The sequence below is a fragment of the Hippocampus guttulatus genome, chromosome 11, assembly GCF_054856545.1.
Source record: "Hippocampus guttulatus isolate MCC_2025c chromosome 11, RoL_Hgut_1.0, whole genome shotgun sequence".
NCBI classification, from domain to species: Eukaryota; Metazoa; Chordata; class Actinopteri; order Syngnathiformes; family Syngnathidae; genus Hippocampus; species Hippocampus guttulatus.
In genome coordinates, this window is record NC_141271.1 from 7,053,099 (window position 1) to 7,075,050 (window position 21,952).

At 41.5% G+C, this 21,952-nt stretch overlaps 1 protein-coding gene across 1 annotated transcript in view; it reads right to left on the reverse strand.

The window, feature by feature from the left end:
- Window positions 1–21,952, reverse strand: part of vwa8 (von Willebrand factor A domain containing 8) — a 56,780-nt gene that overhangs the window by 12,478 nt on the left and 22,350 nt on the right. The window contains exons 22-39 of the mRNA XM_086123932.1: window positions 21,574–21,649; window positions 21,345–21,480; window positions 20,184–20,303; window positions 19,891–20,096; window positions 18,190–18,341; window positions 15,272–15,380; window positions 14,949–15,087; window positions 13,085–13,272; window positions 10,591–10,710; window positions 10,401–10,465; window positions 10,164–10,289; window positions 9,202–9,314; window positions 8,056–8,207; window positions 7,771–7,975; window positions 7,614–7,695; window positions 6,879–7,083; window positions 2,016–2,124; window positions 849–1,005 (exon numbers count right to left, since the gene is read on the reverse strand). Of these exons, the coding sequence (XP_085980058.1) occupies window positions 849–1,005; window positions 2,016–2,124; window positions 6,879–7,083; window positions 7,614–7,695; window positions 7,771–7,975; window positions 8,056–8,207; window positions 9,202–9,314; window positions 10,164–10,289; window positions 10,401–10,465; window positions 10,591–10,710; window positions 13,085–13,272; window positions 14,949–15,087; window positions 15,272–15,380; window positions 18,190–18,341; window positions 19,891–20,096; window positions 20,184–20,303; window positions 21,345–21,480; window positions 21,574–21,649 (2,460 nt within the window). The remainder of the gene's footprint in view (window positions 1–848; window positions 1,006–2,015; window positions 2,125–6,878; window positions 7,084–7,613; window positions 7,696–7,770; window positions 7,976–8,055; window positions 8,208–9,201; window positions 9,315–10,163; window positions 10,290–10,400; window positions 10,466–10,590; window positions 10,711–13,084; window positions 13,273–14,948; window positions 15,088–15,271; window positions 15,381–18,189; window positions 18,342–19,890; window positions 20,097–20,183; window positions 20,304–21,344; window positions 21,481–21,573; window positions 21,650–21,952) is intronic.

Sequence of the window (21,952 nt, forward strand, 5' to 3'; positions counted from 1 at the left end):
GGCAGTTTAAAACGGCAGGATCATAGCTCGGTTGATGTTTAACCTGAAGCTGAGTAAACAAAGTACCTTTTGGTGGATTTACGAACGAATGGATAAGAAAGACAAAATTTGCATTGACTGTATTTGTGAAGGGAACAATTTTTAGAGCGTGTGGTGACATTATATTTCCAAAAAGATGGAGAGGAAGTGGGGGAAAAAGTTGGGAAACGGATAAAACACAGCGAGAACAGAAGAGGAGATTCACAAAAGGAGCGCATGAGAGGATGAAGGGAATCACTGTGCGTCACGATAATCAGGGGAGGAGGACAGGGGCTGGGGGTAGGGGTGAGGGGCTAAAAGAGAGTAAAAGGGAACAAAACAGAGAACAGAGACAGCCTTCATAGTTGAGTTTCTGAAAAAAGGTTGTCCTCTTGGCTGCCCACACGTGCGCACCTGCATGCACATCCGCACATGTATTCATCAGACCAACTATGGAAGACCTTATTCATCTATCCACACATTCTTCAGCTATTGTTCCACAGTTGGGTTTTTTTACACTACAGTGAGGTAATTGTGCAAGCCAAAGCAAGTGGTGAAGCGCGACAGATCAATGGAGTGCATAGCGGCTGCGCCCACGTGACACGACCCCATCCACTTAACTTCACGGCAGTGAATGACAAGTGGAGTCAGTGGGTGTGTGCGAGGCAGGAAAACGGTGGAGACAGACCAATCGTGTGCATTGTCACTCCTCACACGTGACACTGCTACAGCCAGTCAACTTTTGCACACCAATCGTGTGCAGAGGCCTCTTGCCACGGGACACTATGACTTCAACATGACATGCCGCAGCCAATCAGTTTAGAACCAACCTGTCTTTGAAAGCTTTTTCTGCCATCTCTCGCGCTGCTCTGCGGACCTCCTCTGGGACGGCGTCCTTCTCTGCCTGGGAAACCTGGAACACTTTGTGTCCCGCATCCAAGCGATACGGGCCCCCTTTCCCACCCAGCCCCGCAGTGTCTCGACCCCCTACAGGGAAACATCACAAAAGAACATTAGGCCAAGACTTTTATTTTACGGTGTAAGTGTGTCAAAATTATGCACTTGGCATTCAAACAAATTTCCTTCACAGATTTGGGCCAGTACATTGGCGCATGTGGTCATCCTCCTTGAGATTTAGAGGTTTTGGATTGACATCTCAGCACATGTCGTTTGAGAGAAGTTTGCTTTTTCGAACTATGCTTGCATGTGTTTTCTCAGAGTACTCGGACTGCCTCCCAAGCTCTAAAAACATGCATGTTCGAGTAAGTGAAGACTCTAAATTGCCCATAGATGTCAATTTGAGGGTGAGTGAATGTTTGTCTATATGTGCCTTGAGAAAGACTGCCGAGCAGTCCAGGGTGTGACTCGCCTGTCCTTGCCAAAATCAGGTGCAATAGGCGCTAGATCACCTGCAGTGCTCAAGATGAAAAGTGATGCACTGTAGAAAATGTAAACCTGATTGATTGATGCATTACTTTTAATATTAGTGTATGATCATTTGTATGTATCATTATATCCATCCATTTTCCGAACCGCTTGATCCTCACTAGGGTCGCGGGGGGTGCTGGAGCCTATCCCAGCCGTCTTCGGGCAGTAGGCGGGGGACACCCTGAATCAGTTGCCAGCCAATCGCAGGGCACACAGAGACGAACAACCATCCACGCCCACACTCACACCTAGGGACAATTTAGAGCGTCCAATCAGCCTGACATGCATGTTTTTGGAATGTGGGAGGAAACCGGAGCACCCGGAGAAAACCCACGCAGGCCCGGGGAGAACATGCAAACTCCACACAGGGAGGCCGGAGCTGGAATCGAACCCGGTACCTCTGCACTGTGAAGCCGACGTGCTAACCACTGGACTACCGGGCCGCCCTTATATCATTATATATTGAACATAATAATGCTGTAAAATGAATTTGATGTTATAACATCAATACAGTGTGTGTTGTGAGAGAGAGAGAGAGAGAGAGAGAGAGAGCGCCTCGGCTATGTCACCTGTACCACCTGCCCACTGGTTTCCGCCTACATGTGGTGCATTGTTCGCATCCACCTTGCCGTGTTTTGGGGCAGAGACGTCCAAGCCACTGTCCCTTTGGACGGTAATCTGGAAGAAAGAAAACAGGTATTTTTATTATTATTTTTTTTTTTACAAAGATTAAAAATTAGGGTTGGAACGCCCCAATGCCTTACGCTGGGCACATCGTTGATTTTATGAAGCATATAAACAAACAAACTGTGAATATGTTCCACATAAAACACACTTCTTTTCCACGGAGGTGGAGTGATCAGGACCAAGACATGCCGCGAACAGTGAAAATTCCAGATTAATTGATGCGCCCCTTCAAGAAATGTTTATATTTGGTCCTGGATGTCACAGCATTGTGGCAAACCACAATTTTTGTCTCAATGAAACACCTCAACTCACTTCAACATAGTTACCGGTACTTAACACCAAGACACCACAAACTGGCACCAAAGTAATACGTTTATTACTTTGACCGGAGAACAAAAACAGCAAAATAATGAGCTTTTTTTCGGTGAATAACAGGGGATAAGTTCTTAAAATAATCAGCGAATAGGTGAATTGATGAATGCCGAACCGCTGTCCACACATTTCAGTACCACAGCCATATCAACACCACTAGGTACATCACTTTTACTGTTAAACAGCACTCACTAAAGGTGAAACATTGTCACAATTGGGGCCCTTTCACACAGAGACACACGCTAACACAACAACAACAAAATTGACATATGCAATTGTTGGGTGTGAAACTTCACACCATGTCCCTACTCCCGGTATTGTGGACTTCCCCAACATAAAGGCACCATGTGAGTTATGATCTTGACTGTTTTTGCTGAGCTTGTCACAATGTGCGACTTATCAAGACATAGCAGCCACTATGTACTATCTCTTTCAAAATGCCGCACCTTTAACGAGTCTTAGGGCCCGCTATATTTAGCACAGATTATCTGACCCAGCCGGTATGTGGAGGAGATTATACATATAGGCATGTCTCATTGACCTTTATTACACAATGTAACTATCACACTTTTAAATATCCATTCCCACTGAGGCAGGCCTACTTATAAATGTTTGAATTAATTTGAATGGACTGCATTTTCGTATTGGGAGTCACACAGTCCTACTCACAATTGTATTTCATACCGAATATCAAGTGTAATTCATGATTGGAATGGTAAAGTGTTTCAATTAATCTAGTGCTCTGATTCTTAAGATATTTATGGGAGTAAGTACGATAGTTTTATGACAACAACAATAACACAAAAATAACATCTGATCAATTTATTGCTGCTTTCACCAGTGCACGCAGCAGCCAGGGAGACAGGTATACTCCCATAACACCACAATGTTGCATTAATCTTTTTTCCAGTTTGACAGAATAAAAAAGAAAAATCTAATCACACTTTTCCTGACAAATTTCACCGGTTTTCAAATTATATAACTTTAGCATGGTGATCACAACAGGATAGACTTGGAAAGTTAAAGAATTTGTTGAATGTGAGACTGAAGGAAAAAACAACCCACTCAATTTTAATGATCGATCTAAAAAAGTTGTTGCCGCCTCACTGTGTTTTTGTTTCGAGTACTTAGAGGGGGGATAACGTCCCCCCCCTCTCAGCAAGTATCATAGATGGGCCTCATCTCCATCATATGATCTGTCTGCTGTCATATCCATGTACAGTATGTGAGTGATGCATGAACATGAGCTTTGCTGCACACATGCCTGCCCTCACGCACAGGAATGCTTTGCAGTTGGCTCGAGGCCGTGGTTACGAACACGATTATGATCACCTGACACACACCCACACACATGCGCAGTTAACTGCCAGGTCATCAGACTGGCTTCCATCCACCTGCCCCTCCTGTCAGGAATCGAGTCGGGTTCGTCCATTTTAGGGGGTCCCTGCTTCGTAATGTGAGCATAGGGCGCCAAGGGGCTTATGGGAAAGGGGTGACTAACGCTATCCATTTGAGTTTAGAGAACGTGTGAGTCACTGGGACAGTGACGCCACCGCATGGCACGCGAGGTCGCATGACTTTGTCAGTCACAACCATCTGCTCCTCTCCACCGTGAAAATGGCACATTATGATTGGATTTACATCTCTGCTAATGAATGAGAAGAATGGCCGATCATACCCTATGCCTCATTAAATGTAACAACATTAAATGGTGTTACATTTCTTTTTTAACTGTGTCTGTAGAGTTAAATTAACTTTAAATGTTTATTAACTTAATAAACATTTAATGATGGTGATGGTATGGCCCTGAAACAAATTATTTTGATTACCCAATTACCATTATTTACTTGGCAAAATTTGCCAAAAATGGCATTCAGCACCAGCATCCCATTAAGAACCGCTCAAAATTCCAAATGTTTTTGCAGTCTGGTCTGAGCGTTAGGCATCCCCACAAAAATGAAACATTTCAGAGCAGAGTGTGACGTGTAAGCAGGTAGTCTGGTATTGAGGTGAGGGATGTAAACGGTGTGGTGAGGAGTACATAGAGCGTCTCTGTTATTCACATACAGTAGAGTCAATGTTGTTTCTCCGGAGCCAATGGCAAGCACAGCGGCTGTCTTGTCTGCAGTAGACAAGGTGTGCCTCCATCGAAGAAGTGACTATTGAGGAATGTGTATGTATGTGCCCAAATGTTATCTTTTCAGGTATTTGGCTTTGTTCTTGATGACTCAAATTTTGGTACTCCTCGGGTACTTCATTTTGTACATGTTTACTTCCAATTTTGATTTTACAGAAAATCATTGATGCAACAAACTTAATTATTCCTCAGGTGCTTCACACTCAACTGTTAATGTTTCCTTCCATGCTGATTTCAATAGGAGCAGTTTACGGTATTTTTCAGGGGCTTCACTTCATTGTTTTGTACTTGCTAATTGATTTTTAAAGCAGCCTGTCTGGCATTCAAACTGTTATTTTCAGGTGGTTTCTTTGTTCATGTTTACAGTTCAGCTGACCCCGAATATTTCCACTTCGGCATCCGCAGATTTGCAATAAACATTGTTTGTTTTTTGTTTTAGAAATATATATTTTGGAAGTTTTTTTTTGTTCCCTCCACATTTTCATCCGACTGTTTTTGGAAAATTTATCAGCACGTTTTGAAACCCCCCAACCCTGCGCTTTCAAAAGGAATTTTCACCGTTTGGTCCTTATCTTAGATTGTACTTTCTATTTTCACTTCTACAGCAGCCCATTTAGGTGGCCATCACTGAATTGCACATAAATGTTCAAATGCATTATGCCATGATGGCTACTTGTTACATTTCCTTGCCTGTTGCCACCTGATCCCCTATAAATCCGCTGATATGTGAAATAGTTATCTACATACATAATCGTCAATATGAACACATTTGCACCTCCACTCTAGATGCTCAGCGCATTACACTGGTTGTACAGTTTACCTGAGTCTCGTGCACAATGACACTAAAGTTAACTCTAATCACTAAATATAACCACTGTGGGATAAAATATGCAAGAAACAATAATGCCTATCTGTGTTCAGATGTTCAGACACAGTGGCGTGCATGTGGACTTCGACATTATCTGAAGAATGCGTCTGTCTGTGCTCTGCAATGTGGGCGCCAACACAATGCCGCCTCAGTCTACAGATCAATATAGCAAAGGTCATAGCTGTTGCATCATCACTACAAAGCCCTCCCATTCATTAACGCCAGCAAGCCCAACAGCGCATCCATTTCGGGGTGGGCAGGAAGCAATCCACATCAGGAATGTTTCCAGTGGATACCTTCTGAGAATCCCTTCTCAGAGCTCAATTTTGTGAGCTCATTCACAAAATAGCACTGCCACCCAGTGGTATTAAGTGACAATGCAAGGTACCTGCTGTGATGACAGTGGTACCCAGTGGTGGGGAGTAGCCAAATACTGTATGTTGCCCACATATGAGTATAAATGTAAATAGGTTCTCTAAATAATTACTTGAATAAGAGTATGTATTAAAAATACATAATCCGTGAGCGATTTCTGATTTGTTTTAATCAGCACACTTTTCAAATAGAAATGTGCAAATTCAGATTCTGACTATATTACTTTAACCAAAACAATAAGAACGTTTATAAAATAACAAATTAAACAAATTCTATTTCTTTGTCTCCTCAATCCAGGTGAGCCACTTCTGACTTCGCTTGACAAGAGGAATGCAACATTTGTAGCCCATATCTAGCATTTGTCTGTGTGCGGTGGCTCTCTATGCAGCGATTCAAGCCTCAGTACACTCCTTGGGAGGCACCCCAAATTGTTGTATGAATTTCGCTTGACAATACTCTCAAGGCTGCGATTATCACCTTATCACACCACTCAATTTTATGTTAACATATCGGTATTTAACTCCAGTAGTGTGTGAGCAGTCAGCTTTTTTAGCAGTGACATTTTGTGACTTAGCCTCCTTGTGAAGGGCGTCGATGACCGTCTTCTGTACATTTCTCAAGTCAGAAGCCTGCTCCCTGATTTTAAATACGACTGAGAAACCGTTTAAAGGCTCAGGAAACATTTGCAGATATTCTGCATCAATGAACTGATTCGGGGATAGCACCTTGAGTTTCCAAAAAAAAATTGTCATAATATTGAAATGTTCTAAGACACTGATTTTACATAATACAAAATACATGACTCTATTTTCTGCAATGATAGACAAAAAAAATAAAACTTATTCATATTATACTCATTAATGAGACTCGCTCATTACTAACATTTTGGCTCAAACCCAAAGCTAAATAAATAAATGATCGACCAAACTACCCTTGAAACTCTAAAATGTCAAAAGGTAAGATACTCCTAAGTCAAGGTACCACTGCATTTACCTGCACAGGCCTACCGTCCTCAGAGCCAATCATATTCCTCCACTCCATCAGCGATCGCTGCAGCGTGTCCAATCCTGTTTCCCAGAGTCGCACGTAACCACCCATGTCCACTGTGACCACGCCGCCGGTGTTGAGTGGAGCCATGAGGACATCCGTCTCTGACATCTTGGACAGCCAATTAGTGTAGGGTGACACAGACATTGACCTGCCACCCATGACAGTAAAGAGAAGTTGGAATTTGGTTCATGTAATATACACTTTGTACTGAGGTCACAAAAAAATAAAAAAAAAATAAAAAATTGGGTAAGGAGGCACTGATTACAAACCGAGTATACCGATAAGCACTTGTTTTTACATTTGAATACACACCGATGCCAAGCACCAATACTTTATAATGCCATTACGTCTTGCAAATGTAATAATGTACCAGTAAAATGATTTTCATTTCATCAAAAATTGTTAAAAAAAACACAAAATTCCAAATTCCAAAACACTCGGGATAGCACTCACAAAGTAATCCCATCCCACTGGTCTATTTGCCAAACCTTTTATTCACTTGCGACCAATATGAGAAGAAAGAAATATCACATGGTTTCAAATCAAATGAATTGGCTCACAGAATGAAAGAAAGAAAACATGCCCTATATATTGAGCGAATTTATTAGCACAACTAACTACTCCATCTCTCACGACAAGATGGTGGCAGAACATTCAACAGTTATCTGTCTTACTTACCTTGGGACAGGAATATATTTGACTTTTTTAGAGTTGAGATCAGTCACTTCCAGGTAGGCTGCTGTCATTGGAGGGGTGACATCTGAAGGCAAAACAGGAAGTCATTCCATTAGAGTGTCAGACACTGTCATACAAAAGCAGTGTAAATCCTAATAACCTTTTGGGTAGATCTCCTTCAGGGGCACCTTGCTCGGTGGAAGGGCTCGGACCACCTGATTGGCTGACAGTAGACTCACGCAATTTCTCTGTTTGACCGCAGCAGTCCGTAGGCCACCTCGGAGGAACGTGTGGGCGCCACCGTTGCTGCTCTTCACCTCTGATAGGTCGACAGCCCTCATAAAGCTGTACACCTCATTGGGAGACTGCACCAGACATGAATCATCACACTGAAAGATGCTCATCGAGATTAATTGAGATATTTTTCATGTGTTTTCATGGTCACCATGAGGTCTGGGAAGCCCACGATGACTCGCGCAAAGGTGCTTGTGTCAGCCATGATGCGATTCGGGGAGACAATCTTTTGGCTGAGGGCGGAGCTGAGATTCTCGTTGGGAAGCTGATCACATGACAGCATTTGCGGTACAGACACATTATCTGACAGAGCAGAAAATGGGAAATATCAGCGAGGAATGCCATTTTGAGCTTACTGCTTTACAGTTATTTCTTTTGAGAAAAGCTTCAAATCAATATTGTATGGAGTCCACTAATTCGTAGCAACTGTAACCTTTTATTCCAGCCCAGTGAAGGAAAAGGAATGGTAGGCTGTGCATTTTTTTTAAAGCAGGATTTGCATTTTTTGTTTTAGAGCTGTTCCACGTCTATGTTGCATGGAGTACACCAACTTACGGCACCTGTAAATTTCTATTCCAGCCCAGTGAAAGAGAGTGATGATGAAATATTCAGTTGCACAAAAAACAGCACTGTTTTTTTTTTTTTTTTTAAGAACAGCTTCACATCTGAGTTGCATGTAGCCAAAATATGAAGATAACCATACTTAAGGGGTCTTTCCCTTCCAAAAAGTGAAAGAAGTTAAATATAAGCCTGTTTAAAAAAAAAAACATTTTTGAAAGCAGTGTCTGCATTTCACATCTGTGTTGCATGGAATTGTAATTTCTGACACCTGTGAATCATATTTAACCTTGATATTTGTATAAATAAATAACATAATACAAATTTAATTTAAAAAAAAATATTTCACCTGGTCACACCCTCCTGCTCTACCTACTGTACACATAAGGTACTCCTTTAAAGTCAGGTCTATCAATTACACTAAGCATACATCTTAAAGGGAGCTTGCAACATTAAAGACACTCATGACCATCTACAATGCATACACGCTCTTTGACATTTTGTTCCCGGTAAGAGTGGGAAGCAGCAGCCACACAAATCCTTAACAATTGTGTTGTGGACAGGTGAGCTCAGTGGTCTGCTCAGGTCTAGTAATCTGCCTGGTTGCTGCTGTTGTTATGAACAGCCTGAACAACACGCCGGCGCAAAGAGGCAGAGTGCATTTTGGATGGAGACATAACAGCCTCAATAAGCTTTTTTTTATTTCATTCCAGCAGAACAGATGTGTTCAAATACCTACCTGTGCTGGCGGCCGCATGGCCTGAAGTGATGGCGTCCTCGCTGATGGTGTGCAGCTGACACACGCCTGAGTCCTCTGCCCCCATGTGTATGGGCTTGGTCAGCAGGAACTTCCTGTTTAAGGTTGTTTGCAGAGGGAGACTGACATTGAAATGGCTTTTCTTCATATAAATGTGTGTTTTGGGACATAAATGCTGGATAGTGAGCCCCATTTATTCCACATTCCATGCTCACCTACAATAGAATGATATACAGCAGAGCGACTATGTTAAATAAATAAGAAAGAACATTAAAATAATATTTTTTGTAGTTGTATCCCTCCCTTATACTTTAAAACACATTTAAACATCTTAAAATTGTGTGAAACACGCATATTACAAATTACACATTTAAAATGAAACATTTTGAGCGTCGTCCCCCCCCCCCCCCCCCCCCCAACTATAATGGGTTCCAAGTGTACAACACACTTGCTGTTTGTGCAAAGAGATTCTTCTCAATGCTGCCAACTTAAAACTTTTGGGCTGTTTAAAAACAAACAAAGAAAATAGCCATTAACCAGCGGTGCACACTGGAGACTTCTTGAGATTCTGAGACTCACTTCCATCCAAACTGCAAATGAATGGCGTTGTGTGAATTTTTATGTAACAAAAATAATTATGGCAGTAAATGGGGATTTGCTGGAATGAATGTGAATGAACAAAATACAATCTAAATTTATGAACCCAAACTTCGTACAGTCAAAAGGTTATATTTTTGTGAAAGTGACAAAACTAGACCTCTTAGAAATCTCAGAACAACTTCCTAAATGACTCAAATTACAGTAATCAGGAAACTCCAGTTTGTGCTTTGTAAATGTAGCATACATTTTAAAGAATACCAAAGGGCACCCGTAAAAACCAATCCAATGTGGCTTTATCCGCACAGACACACAAAAAAAGGGGAAATTGAAAAGTAGTCACATACTTGTTGGTGTTGCTCTCTAACAGCAGCCAGCGGTCCTCTGCCACCAGGAAGACAGACTTGAGGTTGATGGGCAGGGAAATCGTGTGAACCTGGCCCTCCAGCACATCTAGTACCTCCAGCTGGTTGCTGTAATGGCAAACAAACACCAAGCTTATTATAAAAAACAAACAAACAAACAAACAAAAAATCCAGTATAGCAGATTAGAATGTGTTGCGTGGCAAAGGGCATCATCTAACCCATCTTCCTTGTAGAAGAGCAGCCAGTTTTTGCGGGCGAAGTCGCGGCACATTTTATACTCTCCCTACGAAACAAACAAATACTTGTGACACTTCAAATGTTTGAAAATGATGCACTCAGCATCAGGGGATACACTTAGTCAAACATTATGGTGTAGGTGATGAGAATGATTTGAGACTTAGCACTGACCTGTGGTTCTTTATTGCTCCACCAATTGGAAGCCTTGCTGGGGGGCTGCTCGCTGTTCGATGACAACATGAGTCTCCGCACTGCCCCCGTGGCCATGTCTACGTGTAGCACCGTGTTACTCTGATTCAACAGAGGGAAAGAAGAATTAGATACACTATCGCTCCAGAAATGATAATTAAATGCGATGTAAATTGACAAAAATATTTTGACACCGCAAACGATTTAAATGTGTATACTGGGCTGTTACTGTCAAATATTTTTAGAAATGATTATTCGAGCGATCACTCCTTCAATTAATTGAACATTTTATTTTTTGATGTTTATTGGGAATTGTTTCGTGATTAAAAAAACAAACCAAAGACTTCTCTGAAGTGCTTGGATTGCCCAGGTGAAGTCAATGAGATGCGGAGTCCATGGGCCCGCTGCTCCACTCCCTCTAAAGTGTAGATGCTGTCTTCTGGCCTGGAGTTATTCTCTGTTTCTCATACTTTCAGCTGCATTAAACTACCGGTATTTGTATTATTTTGGGAAGAGGAGTCCTCCTGTTCTTTTTTCATGGCCAGTGAGGCGGGTTTCGACATTGGCCATCAGTTAGTTGTCGATTAATCGCTAGAGTTTGACACTGCCATGAACATATTTCGGCTACAACACTCTATACACACACACACACACACACACAAACACACACGCGCACACACACGCACACGCACACAGACTTGCTGACATCACACACCACCCCAACAGGTCCCACCTCTTAAAGGTAATTTTTGATATATTTTATACTTGCAAGCAATGTATGTGTGTGTTCAAATGCATTAGTTTTTAATTCGTGTATGGGGTAAAAACGCCTATGAAAAATAAGAGATTATCGTGGATTGCATCTATTCCCTGCAATTAACAGGAGTACAATTGTCTTTCACTATAATAAATATAGAAAGAAAATATACAGAACATTAATCTTCATGGAAAAATGGAATAGATTACACATAGCAGCTATAATAATTGCATTTTCAAAGCTAACGTTATGAACTAATTTCGATTTATGGACCTAGACTGCATTACTGACTGACTTGACTCCCTGTAATATTCTTTGGGTAAGTTTTAATTTGTGCAACCTACAGAGGGCGCTCTAGAACTAACCAAGTTTAGTATTTAGACACATGTATCACATGTACTCTTGTATCTTGTTTTCATGGTGTTTAATCTTCACCTTGTTTCAGTGATGTGCCTGTGTGTGTGTGTGTGTGTGTCCTTCATCGGCCCCCCACTCGGCTTCGTCCTCATCTTCAGTTGGGTTTGATGAGACAAAACCACAGGGAAGCGAGCATGATACTAATGGTTTCCTTATTGCCTCGACATTCCTGACATATACACACATGCGCACGCATTGCAACTATTACACGAAGGTAAGCAAGCCCCTTTTCTTGATGATAAACATGGACCATAGCACATGAGCACAAGTCTGTCCATCTATCTCCTGAAAACTCTTTTCCTCCTCCACCCAGAGGTTATATAATTCAGCAAATAATAAAATAAGTATGTTTTTGTCCCATTTCTGAGATTCAAACCTAACTCAGATAAATGCAGACTATATATGCGGTGGTCCACACAGTCATTTGAATGCTCAAAAATCAACGGGCACACCCTTTTCTGTGCAAAGATATGCAATGTACTTGTGTTATCCATATAAAAATGGTACATTGTCATTAGTTTGTTGACAAAATGCTAACTTTATGCCATTAATGTGCTTAGTTACTATAAGTAGCACTACCAGGACGCGTGGTTATTAGTCAGCAGTCATCAGCGTCCCAGAAAGGACTCAAAATACTCTTTGGGCATATGTTTCCGGTCTGAAGGCCTGTGACCTGTGTGTGAACTTTATTTTGTCTGGGCCTCTTCATATCTGGACGGACGTGCTTTGATACATCACAACTGTATTTTTAGAATCCCCCTCATCCCCATTTGTCTAATATGCAGCAGCTGCAGAAACACTGTGAGTGGACAAAGAGCTAACATGAAATGCATTTGTCTCAAACTCGGAGAGATGTTATCACGAATTATGGCCCACTATTTTGAAAAACTTGACATAAACAGAGTGTCAAGATTCTTAGTCGAGTTCATAGTGGTCAGAATGAGGACATGTCATCGTGTTCATCCTCCCGTCTCTGGAAAATTCCCAATTGGGATGTTAAGAGTCCTCCAACTGGAGTTAGAGTTTGTGCTCTACCCTTTCCGGATGTGACCAGGACAATTCTAATAGTAGGTATTCAGCTAGCATCCATAATGATTCAGTGAATGATTGCCAGAATGTCCAGCGAGAGTGGTCTGTCAAATTCCCAGAAAAGCGAAACAAGACAGTTAAAGAACAGCTACCACACTAAAGTACTGTAAAATATCTTGTTCTGGGGATTATTACCCAAGACTGATGACCATAACCATAAAATGAATACTCGGTTTTCATTGGCATGGGTTTGTTAGATTTTTGAGAGCCAACCTGTTGCTCGTGCAGAACCACCTGCCCATCCAATGGACTTCCCAGGGGGGCCACAGTGACAAAGGGCTGCCAGACACCACTGATGGTCCTTGGGAAGACGTCGTAAAGCTCCACGCACTGGATGGCCTCTCCACGCTCCTTCATGGAGTAAAGCGTCACCGGGTTACACGTGGCCACGTACAGAGTGTCTGCAAAGCAAACAGGATGCATCAAAGGGTATGACTCAGGTCTTGCGTGATTACTCTAAATAGAGTTCCAGAAAAGAGAAGGGGCTTTTTCATGTTTTTGCTCCAATTTTAGGGACAAATGTGACTCCCAAAAAGCAATCATGCTGTGATGGCTTCTTTCTGAGAAATCTTGTCATGTCCCTTGATTTGGCACAGTGGATGTCTAAAAATAGCCATAAGGAAGCCAGACCGAGGCACAAATCCGTGAGGTAAAGAACGACACATGACGAAATGGAGCTAAAGTCTGTCCAATCTCAGATTTTAAATCTAACTTTTTTGGGAGGAAAAAAAAGTATTTTCTAAAACTTTTAGGTGTACTCATTGCTTTTGAGTACAGATTGCAGACTACCAGGGCGAGACGTTCTGAGAATTTTCCTTGGTTGATGATGTGGAAAATGAAAAATTCTAGCCTCCTGGTTGCCGCGGAGTAGTGAACATTTGTAATAATTACAAAATCTGTTATTTGTTTGTAACCAAAATATAGCAATACACTAATCTTCACTTCGTGTTGAATTTCATTTGCCTATTGAGCCAATAACATAGTCGGGCCTTGATCAAAATTGCCCTCTGCTAGCGGCTGCACAGGGTTGTAAGACCCATCCATTTGTTTTCTACTGCTTATCCGGGGCAGGTCGTGGGGGGCCTTAGCGGGGAAGACTAGACTTCCCTCTCCCCAGTCGACTTCCCTCTCCCCACCAGGCGCTCACCAGTGACCCCCATCTCAGGCCTGGCTCCAGAGGGGGGCCCCTGTGACCCATATCCAGGCAAGGGAAAACGTCGTCCAATGTTTTCGTTCATCATCAGCGTCAATGAGCCGTGCTTTGTCTCTTACTTCACAGAGGATTTGTTTGCCATAGTGTCAGAGATTTTCTCGGACAAAGTTAAAGAAATGACTCGGCACACAGGAAAATTGTCTTCAATATCGGCGGAAGCGGATCTCTGAGAGCGAACGACGGTTAGTTGCTCCGCGAACACACTCGAGCTCCCTTCCCGCCAATTCAGGCTTTTATTGTAACATACAAGGAAAACACTGCCCCGATATTTGCATACCGCACCCACGGTCCGGCCCCTCGGTAGTGATGGGTTACCTGTGTTAAACATTGAACCACCAGTACGTTGGCGCCTTTTCTGGCTGGTCGACATCGAATTAGCATGTTGTAGACTTTGCGGATGGCCAATGTCGTCTGGGCGCGATGGGTGTTCTCAACTCGTCTTTTGTTGTTCAACCGCTGTTCCCGAATTATTCATTCCCCTTTTGTGACCGAGTTTCGCCCTCTCCCCCGTGATCGCCCACCTGTATTGACGTGCTAATTGTGGACTTCAACAGCCCTCTGGCTTTGTGCACAGGAATTTGGGGGTGCTGGATACGCACCCAAAAGTTTAGATGTGTCCAGATTAAATGAAACTTTAAACATGATACAATTTTGCTCATAGATTCATCTAACACATAGGTGACCCTACCAAGGGCATAAAGCCCCAGACAACTTCGTTCCTAGGATCATTGGGACACACAAACCCCTCCACCGCGGTAAGGTGATGGCTCAAGGAGGGGAGTATTGTAGTAGGGCATTAGACATAACTAAATAAATAATTGTAATAGGGCATTAAAAAAAAACATTGTAAAAAGATTCAAATACCATCTTTGGTGATGACATCGCAAGTGATGTTGACTTCATTCATGGGAATCTGCCAGCGGGCTTTTTCCTCACTGAAACTCAGCGCTCGGCTCTCCTGCCTATTGCAAGGATAGGCCTGAATACGCAGGTAGACCGGGCCCTGCGAATGTGAGACATACAGTTAGCATAGACAACCACTTTCATTTTATTTCTGAATGGTTTAATAGCTGGTATACAAATAGTAGAGTCTTTGGTGTGTGATATTAACCAATTACGTAAATCTCATTGTCTGCTAATTTCAATTTCATTTCAAAATGAAACTTCATTTCAAAAGAGACATTTACCTTGACATCAATGTGATTGGTCTCAGAAGGACATAGCAGTTTGCGTCGGGCATTGCCTTGTTGATTTATCGTCCAGAATCCTGTCATCTTGGGTTCCGGCAGGGGCAACCTGGGGTAAGAGATCAAATTTTGACCTGAACAATTCGGAGTCAAGTCAGACAAACTGCAAATAGTGATGAACCAAAAAGGTCAAATGTTTGGACACCTTTCCTAATGCTTTGGTAAAGCGGGTCCAAACTATTAAACATAATTTTATCGAGTTCAGAATAGATAAAGAATGCCGCGACATGTGTGTTCATATACCGATAGTTTTACCCTTTCCACGTGTGCCTTTGAGAGGCAGGGCCTGGTGGAGTGGCATATGTAAGCTAGTGCACATGGGCTCGCGCTGTGGCTCACAGCAGCTCTTGCATGAGAGTGCTCTTCACTTTTATTTTATTTGATTTTACTGCTGGCATTGGTAAATATGGCTCTCCTTTCCCATATGCAAAATGATTACAGGGCATTGCAGTAAGTACCGGTAAGTAAAACACCTGGGTCCCCAGCAATGAAGTTTCGTTTAAAATCAGATGTGGTTAGAATCTCACAGACAGAAGTGGGCCAGCTGGTTAGCTAATCCACCTCAAAGTTTAGAGGTCATTGGTTAAAATCCTGGCTCTGGCCTTCTTTGTGTGAAGTTTGCATGTTCTTCCCGTGCCCAATGTGGGTTTCTCCGGGAACTCCATTTCCTCCCGTGTTTCAAAAACGTGCAAAGTTGATTAATTGAAGATTGAATTGTCCATGGGTGCAAATGTGAATGAATGGTTCAGCAGTATAAAAAAAATGTAAGTAGTAGTGGCGTTCTGTTTTTTCGAGGCAGGTTCCTGCTATGCATAGAATAAATAACTGCCTCGAATGCCCACTGCACACTGAGGGATGCAGCCGACATCAGTCCAAAGATTTTTACGCTGTGGGAAGATGGAAGCTTGTGCACAGATGGTAAAAGTGTGTGACAGTGCTGGGAGACTACATTAGAAAACAAGACAAACAAACAAAAGTTGTACTTATACCGAAAAATTCACCTTACTTATTGAATGACCCTCGTGTGTGTGTGTGTGTGTGTGTGCGCGCGCGCATGATATGATATGTATATATATATACATACATACACACACACACACACACACACACCGATAAATAAATAAATGAATAAATAAAAACACTGACTTGATTCAAATTTTCAATCGCAGCAAAGTTAGGGCTCAAAGATCAAGTACCGGTACTCATTTTGCTCTTTTTTTTCAAAACATTTTTTGCTTGTATTCTTCTGAAAAAACGGTGGTATTAAATTATCGCTAATTATTGCTAAAAGAAGAAATCAGATTGTCTGCCAATGTGATGAAGGAAAATACTTGTTTCTGCCCCGTTTAGTTCAGATTTTATTTATTTTTCCAGCAAATGTGATCAGTTCAAAATAAAACAACAGGACACCAGAGAAACAAATATTTCCCTTTATTTAAAGGTCAAACTTCACATTTGTAATCAGTGGATTGTAATTAATGCACGGCCTTAGGTTATTATCATTCCAACAGCTTGATTCGTGCAGAGACTTCATTGAAGCCTCATCTAAGTTTACTGCCATTTGAAAACAGCTAAAACTGAGTTCAAGTCATACCGAATAAAAAGTTCATGAAAAATGTATTATGAATATAAATAGTACAGTATAATGCAAAAATCTAACATTTCATCATTTCGAAAGTACGGAGTCTCATGGGTTGAAATGAATAAGCAAGCACAGCTTTCTTTATTACCGATAGTTGTTTCTTGTTGTTTACAATCCAATGTATACACATCAAATGATAGCGGTTGTACAGATTAGGTCGACTCCACAATTTAGAGTGGGACATCCGACTACTTGCTAATCGTGTTTTTGACTTGAGGAGGAGGATGAGCCGCTTGCCACAACTGATTAGTGTTTGTGTGCTGAATGAAATTAGTCCGTCACTGTAATTTAAACAGTTTTTTAAAAATTTGAAGGTGCAGCTTTGGTAAATGAGGGAGGACTAGTCAAGGGGGAAAAAATCCAGGCTCTAGCATGATTCTGTTTTCAGATTCCACTCTCAAAGCGGAAGGACGGCGCGAAATTCTTTAACCGCACATAATGAGGTCGGTGATTATTTGCATCTATTCATCCATTTTTCCACACCGCTTATTCTTATCACGGTCACACGTGTGCTGGAGAAACACTGTAAATTCCCACCGTACTAGACTCTCTACTGTGGAGAGGCCAGAATGAGGACATGCTTCCTCATTTGGCAAGTTGTACAAACATTACGTGGCTTCTCCAGCTGTAAGCACACCAAGCAATAGGATTTTTTTTCACTGTGCTCATGTCCATCTTTTGCCTAAATGCAGTGTATGGGCTGTTCATTGTTTATGGTATATAGCTTACTGCAAAGCATTCCTCCCTCCTGTGATTGTTTTTTCAATTAATGCGACTCAACTTTCTTGAGTGTTTGTTGAGGTCGTGCATCCCCTACCAAATCATGATCATTGCAATTACTTCTACCACTATGAACAAAATATAACATGTAAAACATTGTCAAACATAGTTCTTTTTACATTAAATCCTGCATTTTTATATTATATTTAAAATCATGCTATGTCTGTAACTACATAAACCGTTTGAGGATAATAAATCTCCTCATGAAATGTACTTGTTGACCACAACATTATGTGCACTTGCATAATGCAATGAGATCCACTATCAAGATATGAAGGCTCAGTTTGGATTGACACAGTCAGAGACATACTCATTTACCAGTAATAATATATTTGTAGTGGTTTAGAATGGCACTGCATGGACATTCTGGCATGGGGCCTTTTAGCAAGTGAACATAATGTCATGGCCAACAAGCGCTGTGTTTCTGATGCCTTACTCCTTGGCCAGCTGAACAGAGTTGGGCTTGGCTCCGATGGGGATGCCGTGCTTGTGCAGCGCCTCGATTAGGACGTCCCGTGTATCTTGGTTGTACGAGTCAAAGTCAAAGACGTTCCGCACCACGTTGGCAAGACCTTCGTTGGGGAATTTCTGTTGGGATGGAGATGTAGGAAAACAGGACAAACAAATATGAGCATCAAAAATTCTACCTTGACAACGATAACCAAAAAAATAAAGTGTTCCCAATATTTTTAACATGCAGCTTAATAAGGAAAAAACACTGGAGCAAAACAATGCAAATCTACATCTAACATATCGTATTTCCTCAAACTGTGTTGAGACCTGCATCGGTATGTGTTGCTGTTTTGTTTTTCAATGACACTGTCTATGAACTTAAAAAAAAAAGAGTCATGTTCGCGGGTCAAAGTAAATTTTTATTTACTATGTATTTATTTCCAGTGCTGGGCCTTGGCATAGTGGATGCTCAATCAATAATGTCTGAGAGCATAGAAGCAATGTATATATTGACTTGATGGCAGTCTCCAAAGATGCCAAACAGTGAAGTGGTAATTAAAGCCAACCGAATTATTGCGAGTCCGATGCCATTAGTGAGTTATGACAAAGCAGCACGGCCTGTGGGGAAATCAGGAAAAAAAAAGGCCTCGTCCCTTTTGCACTGAATTATTGATCCATCCTTGCTCCTATGGAACTTTCTGAGGTCTCTTGAGCTGAAATAATGTGCATTATTTACACTACCTGAGCACAAGGAGACAAGCCGATTGTAGGGGAAACAAGCATTTCTGGACTGATATATATGCGGTGGCGAGAGACTACAACCAAAATGGTCGCATATGTAACCTATTTTTCAGCGTGCAAAAGTCAGAATTTCATCTGGTTGTATTTTCAAACTATCAAGTGATCAGTCGCTTAAAATACGGGAGACAGATTTATTTGGTAAATAAAGCAGGCTCATCAGCTGAATCACTCGTACCATGTAATAGGCAGATGCTTGTAATTAAATATAATATCTTGATATATTCAAACATTGTGGTTCAAGTGAATGGGGTCATAATGGAAACGTGACTTGAAACATTGACATCTTTCACATTCGGTGAGATTCAAGGTGAATTCCAATACTGTTGGACATTTAACACTCAAACAGAAAGGTCCCTTTAATGCAGTAAACATTAACAGCTACAAATCTGTAAGTAACATGGGCTTTCTTACAATCCATAAAAGCTGACATATATCAAGAAGGATGATGGGGTGAACTTTGCTATTTTACTTAATTACAATCAATGATCCATCTTGTCACTTATGTTATACTGCCTAATCAAATCAAGAGGCTTCCATCCTTCGGTGTAGTGGTCAGGATGTTAAACGTTAAATATTCAATGAGTTTTTATATTCGTGTTTATTATTATGTTATGAAAATACCACAGTTTTCATGTACCGGTAGGTCATATCATATTATTTTGTTGTATTTATCCACCACACTTTAAAGGCAGCTCCCTGAAAATATTGTTTGACATTAAACCAGTCCGTGGGGCAAAAAAGGATGGGGACCGCTGTCTTAAGACATTTGAAAAACCCTGGATACAACAATAGGCCTGCAATACGCCAGAGAGACAGCACAGCAATAAAGGTAATGTAAATCTCAATCGGAAACGAGTCTGTTTTTGGGGAGGGGTCTTCCTACCTGGAGATGTTTGACAATGTTGACCACCTCACGTGTAGAGTACGGGTAGGCGATGGTGCCCTGGTCAGCCATGGACCGGAGCTCTCCGAAGGCAGCAACCAGCTTCTCCAGAGTAGTGTCGGGAACGCTGGGGCCGTACTGCTTCAGCATAGCCAGCTCAGCCCTGGGTTTGGGGTTGTCGACGGCATGGCAGCTGAAGATGTCACCTATGAAGATGAATGCATATTGTGGAGTACCAAAACAAATGGATCTATGTCAAATGGCACTGTGTGTGTGTGTGTGTGTGTTTTTACCAAGAGCTCCAAAAAAGTCATTGCCCAGGAAGGGAAAGCCCGGTCGGTTAGCCAGCACCATCATTCTAAAATCTGGGTGCATGGCGATGGTGTTAGGCCTCCCCTTGGCTTCAAGTGGATCTAACAATCGGACACAAAACACACAAAGCCTTTAAAACAAAGTCACTGCTTTACAATCTATGTGAAGTAAAGTGGAATTCTAAATAAAATAAAACTGACTTAATGGACGCATGTAGCACAATGACAAAAAACAAAGTAGATTAGACCGAACATACACATGGACACCCATAACATTGTGGAGCGACCACATGTAAGAGCCTAAAAAGCTAATCATCATCCAAGATTAATCTGCCAGATGCTTTATTAGCTTTAGTAGGTGCTGCCTTTTTGATTAGCAATCGAGTTCAAGTGGCCTCTGTAGTTAATGCTTTAATATCAGTGTGTGATCAACCTGTTGGAGCCTGAGAGGTACTGCAAAGAGGAATTGGCAAAAAACTGCCCAAATATAGGTCAGCTAAGCTTGTGGCATCATATTCAAACAGACGTGTCACCATGTAAAAACAAAACAGTTGACTTCCATTTATGTGTCTCTGATGTTTGCGTACGCACAAAGACAGAATAGTGTGCACGCTACTGAGCAGTGAGCAATCAAATCACATCCTCCAGCCAAATGATTTGAAGACAGAACCACCTTGCTAAGTTATCATCGCTCAAGTATTAAGAGGATAACTACATCCATATGTAGCATTTTGTTGAATGGTAAGATTTGTACATTTATACCTGTAATCGTAGTAGATTAAAAAAAAAAAATCAAATTAATTTCTGCTTCATTTACCTTCTAACTTATAATTGATAATAGACATGATTTTGTTTGTTGTGGAAAAAGATGAATTAATTGCTTGTTTGTAAAAAAAAAACAAACAAAAAACATTAGAAAATTACCTTAAAAGAAAATTGCATATTAAATCACAATCACATTTTGGAGGAAAAAAACACGATTGGACCCCCCCCCCCCCAAACTGTTCAGTCCTAGAATAGATTCGTTCAGGCCAATAATATATTTGAATCGATAATGCGTTTTGAGAATCTGACTCAAATGATAATCTCAGGCTTGTGTGACAGTATTGAATAAACCCAGCATGTGAGGGGTATTGAGCATACCTGAGATAATTCTGCGGCCGTCAGCCAGAATCATCTCCCCGCTCTCCACCAGGGTTTTCAGGATGCAGGTGACATTTGTGGGAGCTTTGTCGGCCTCGTCAATCACCAAAATGTGTCCCATCTTCACGGCCTTGACCTGCACGCCCATATCAACGCCACTTTAAGGTTCCGAAAAAATCAATGATACAAGAATATCAGACTGGAAATATAGGAGTCCTTGGCAACGGACCAGCGGCGAATCCTCATACGTGATGATACCATCTCGGACTGAAGGCTGCAGCGTCAACGTCTGCACCGTCGTATCCCTGCAGCGAGCACATGTATTGCAGTATATTAACCAGAATACTTTCAGTCTTCCTGCATCTTTGGGATAGGCACTACAGTATTTATTTTTCATGAGTGTCCAATAATGGTACATGTATGAGATTGAATTTATGTTACAGAGCCAAATTGTGGTGGCCTTGTGAGAACCGGTATTGGCCCTGTATGTTAATATATTCATAATAATTAATATATTACGTTTTAGTCTTTATTTCCAATAATGCTTGTAATTTAGTAATCTAACACGTTACCATATCTACTGTAGTAGCCTAGTTAAAGTTAAGTAA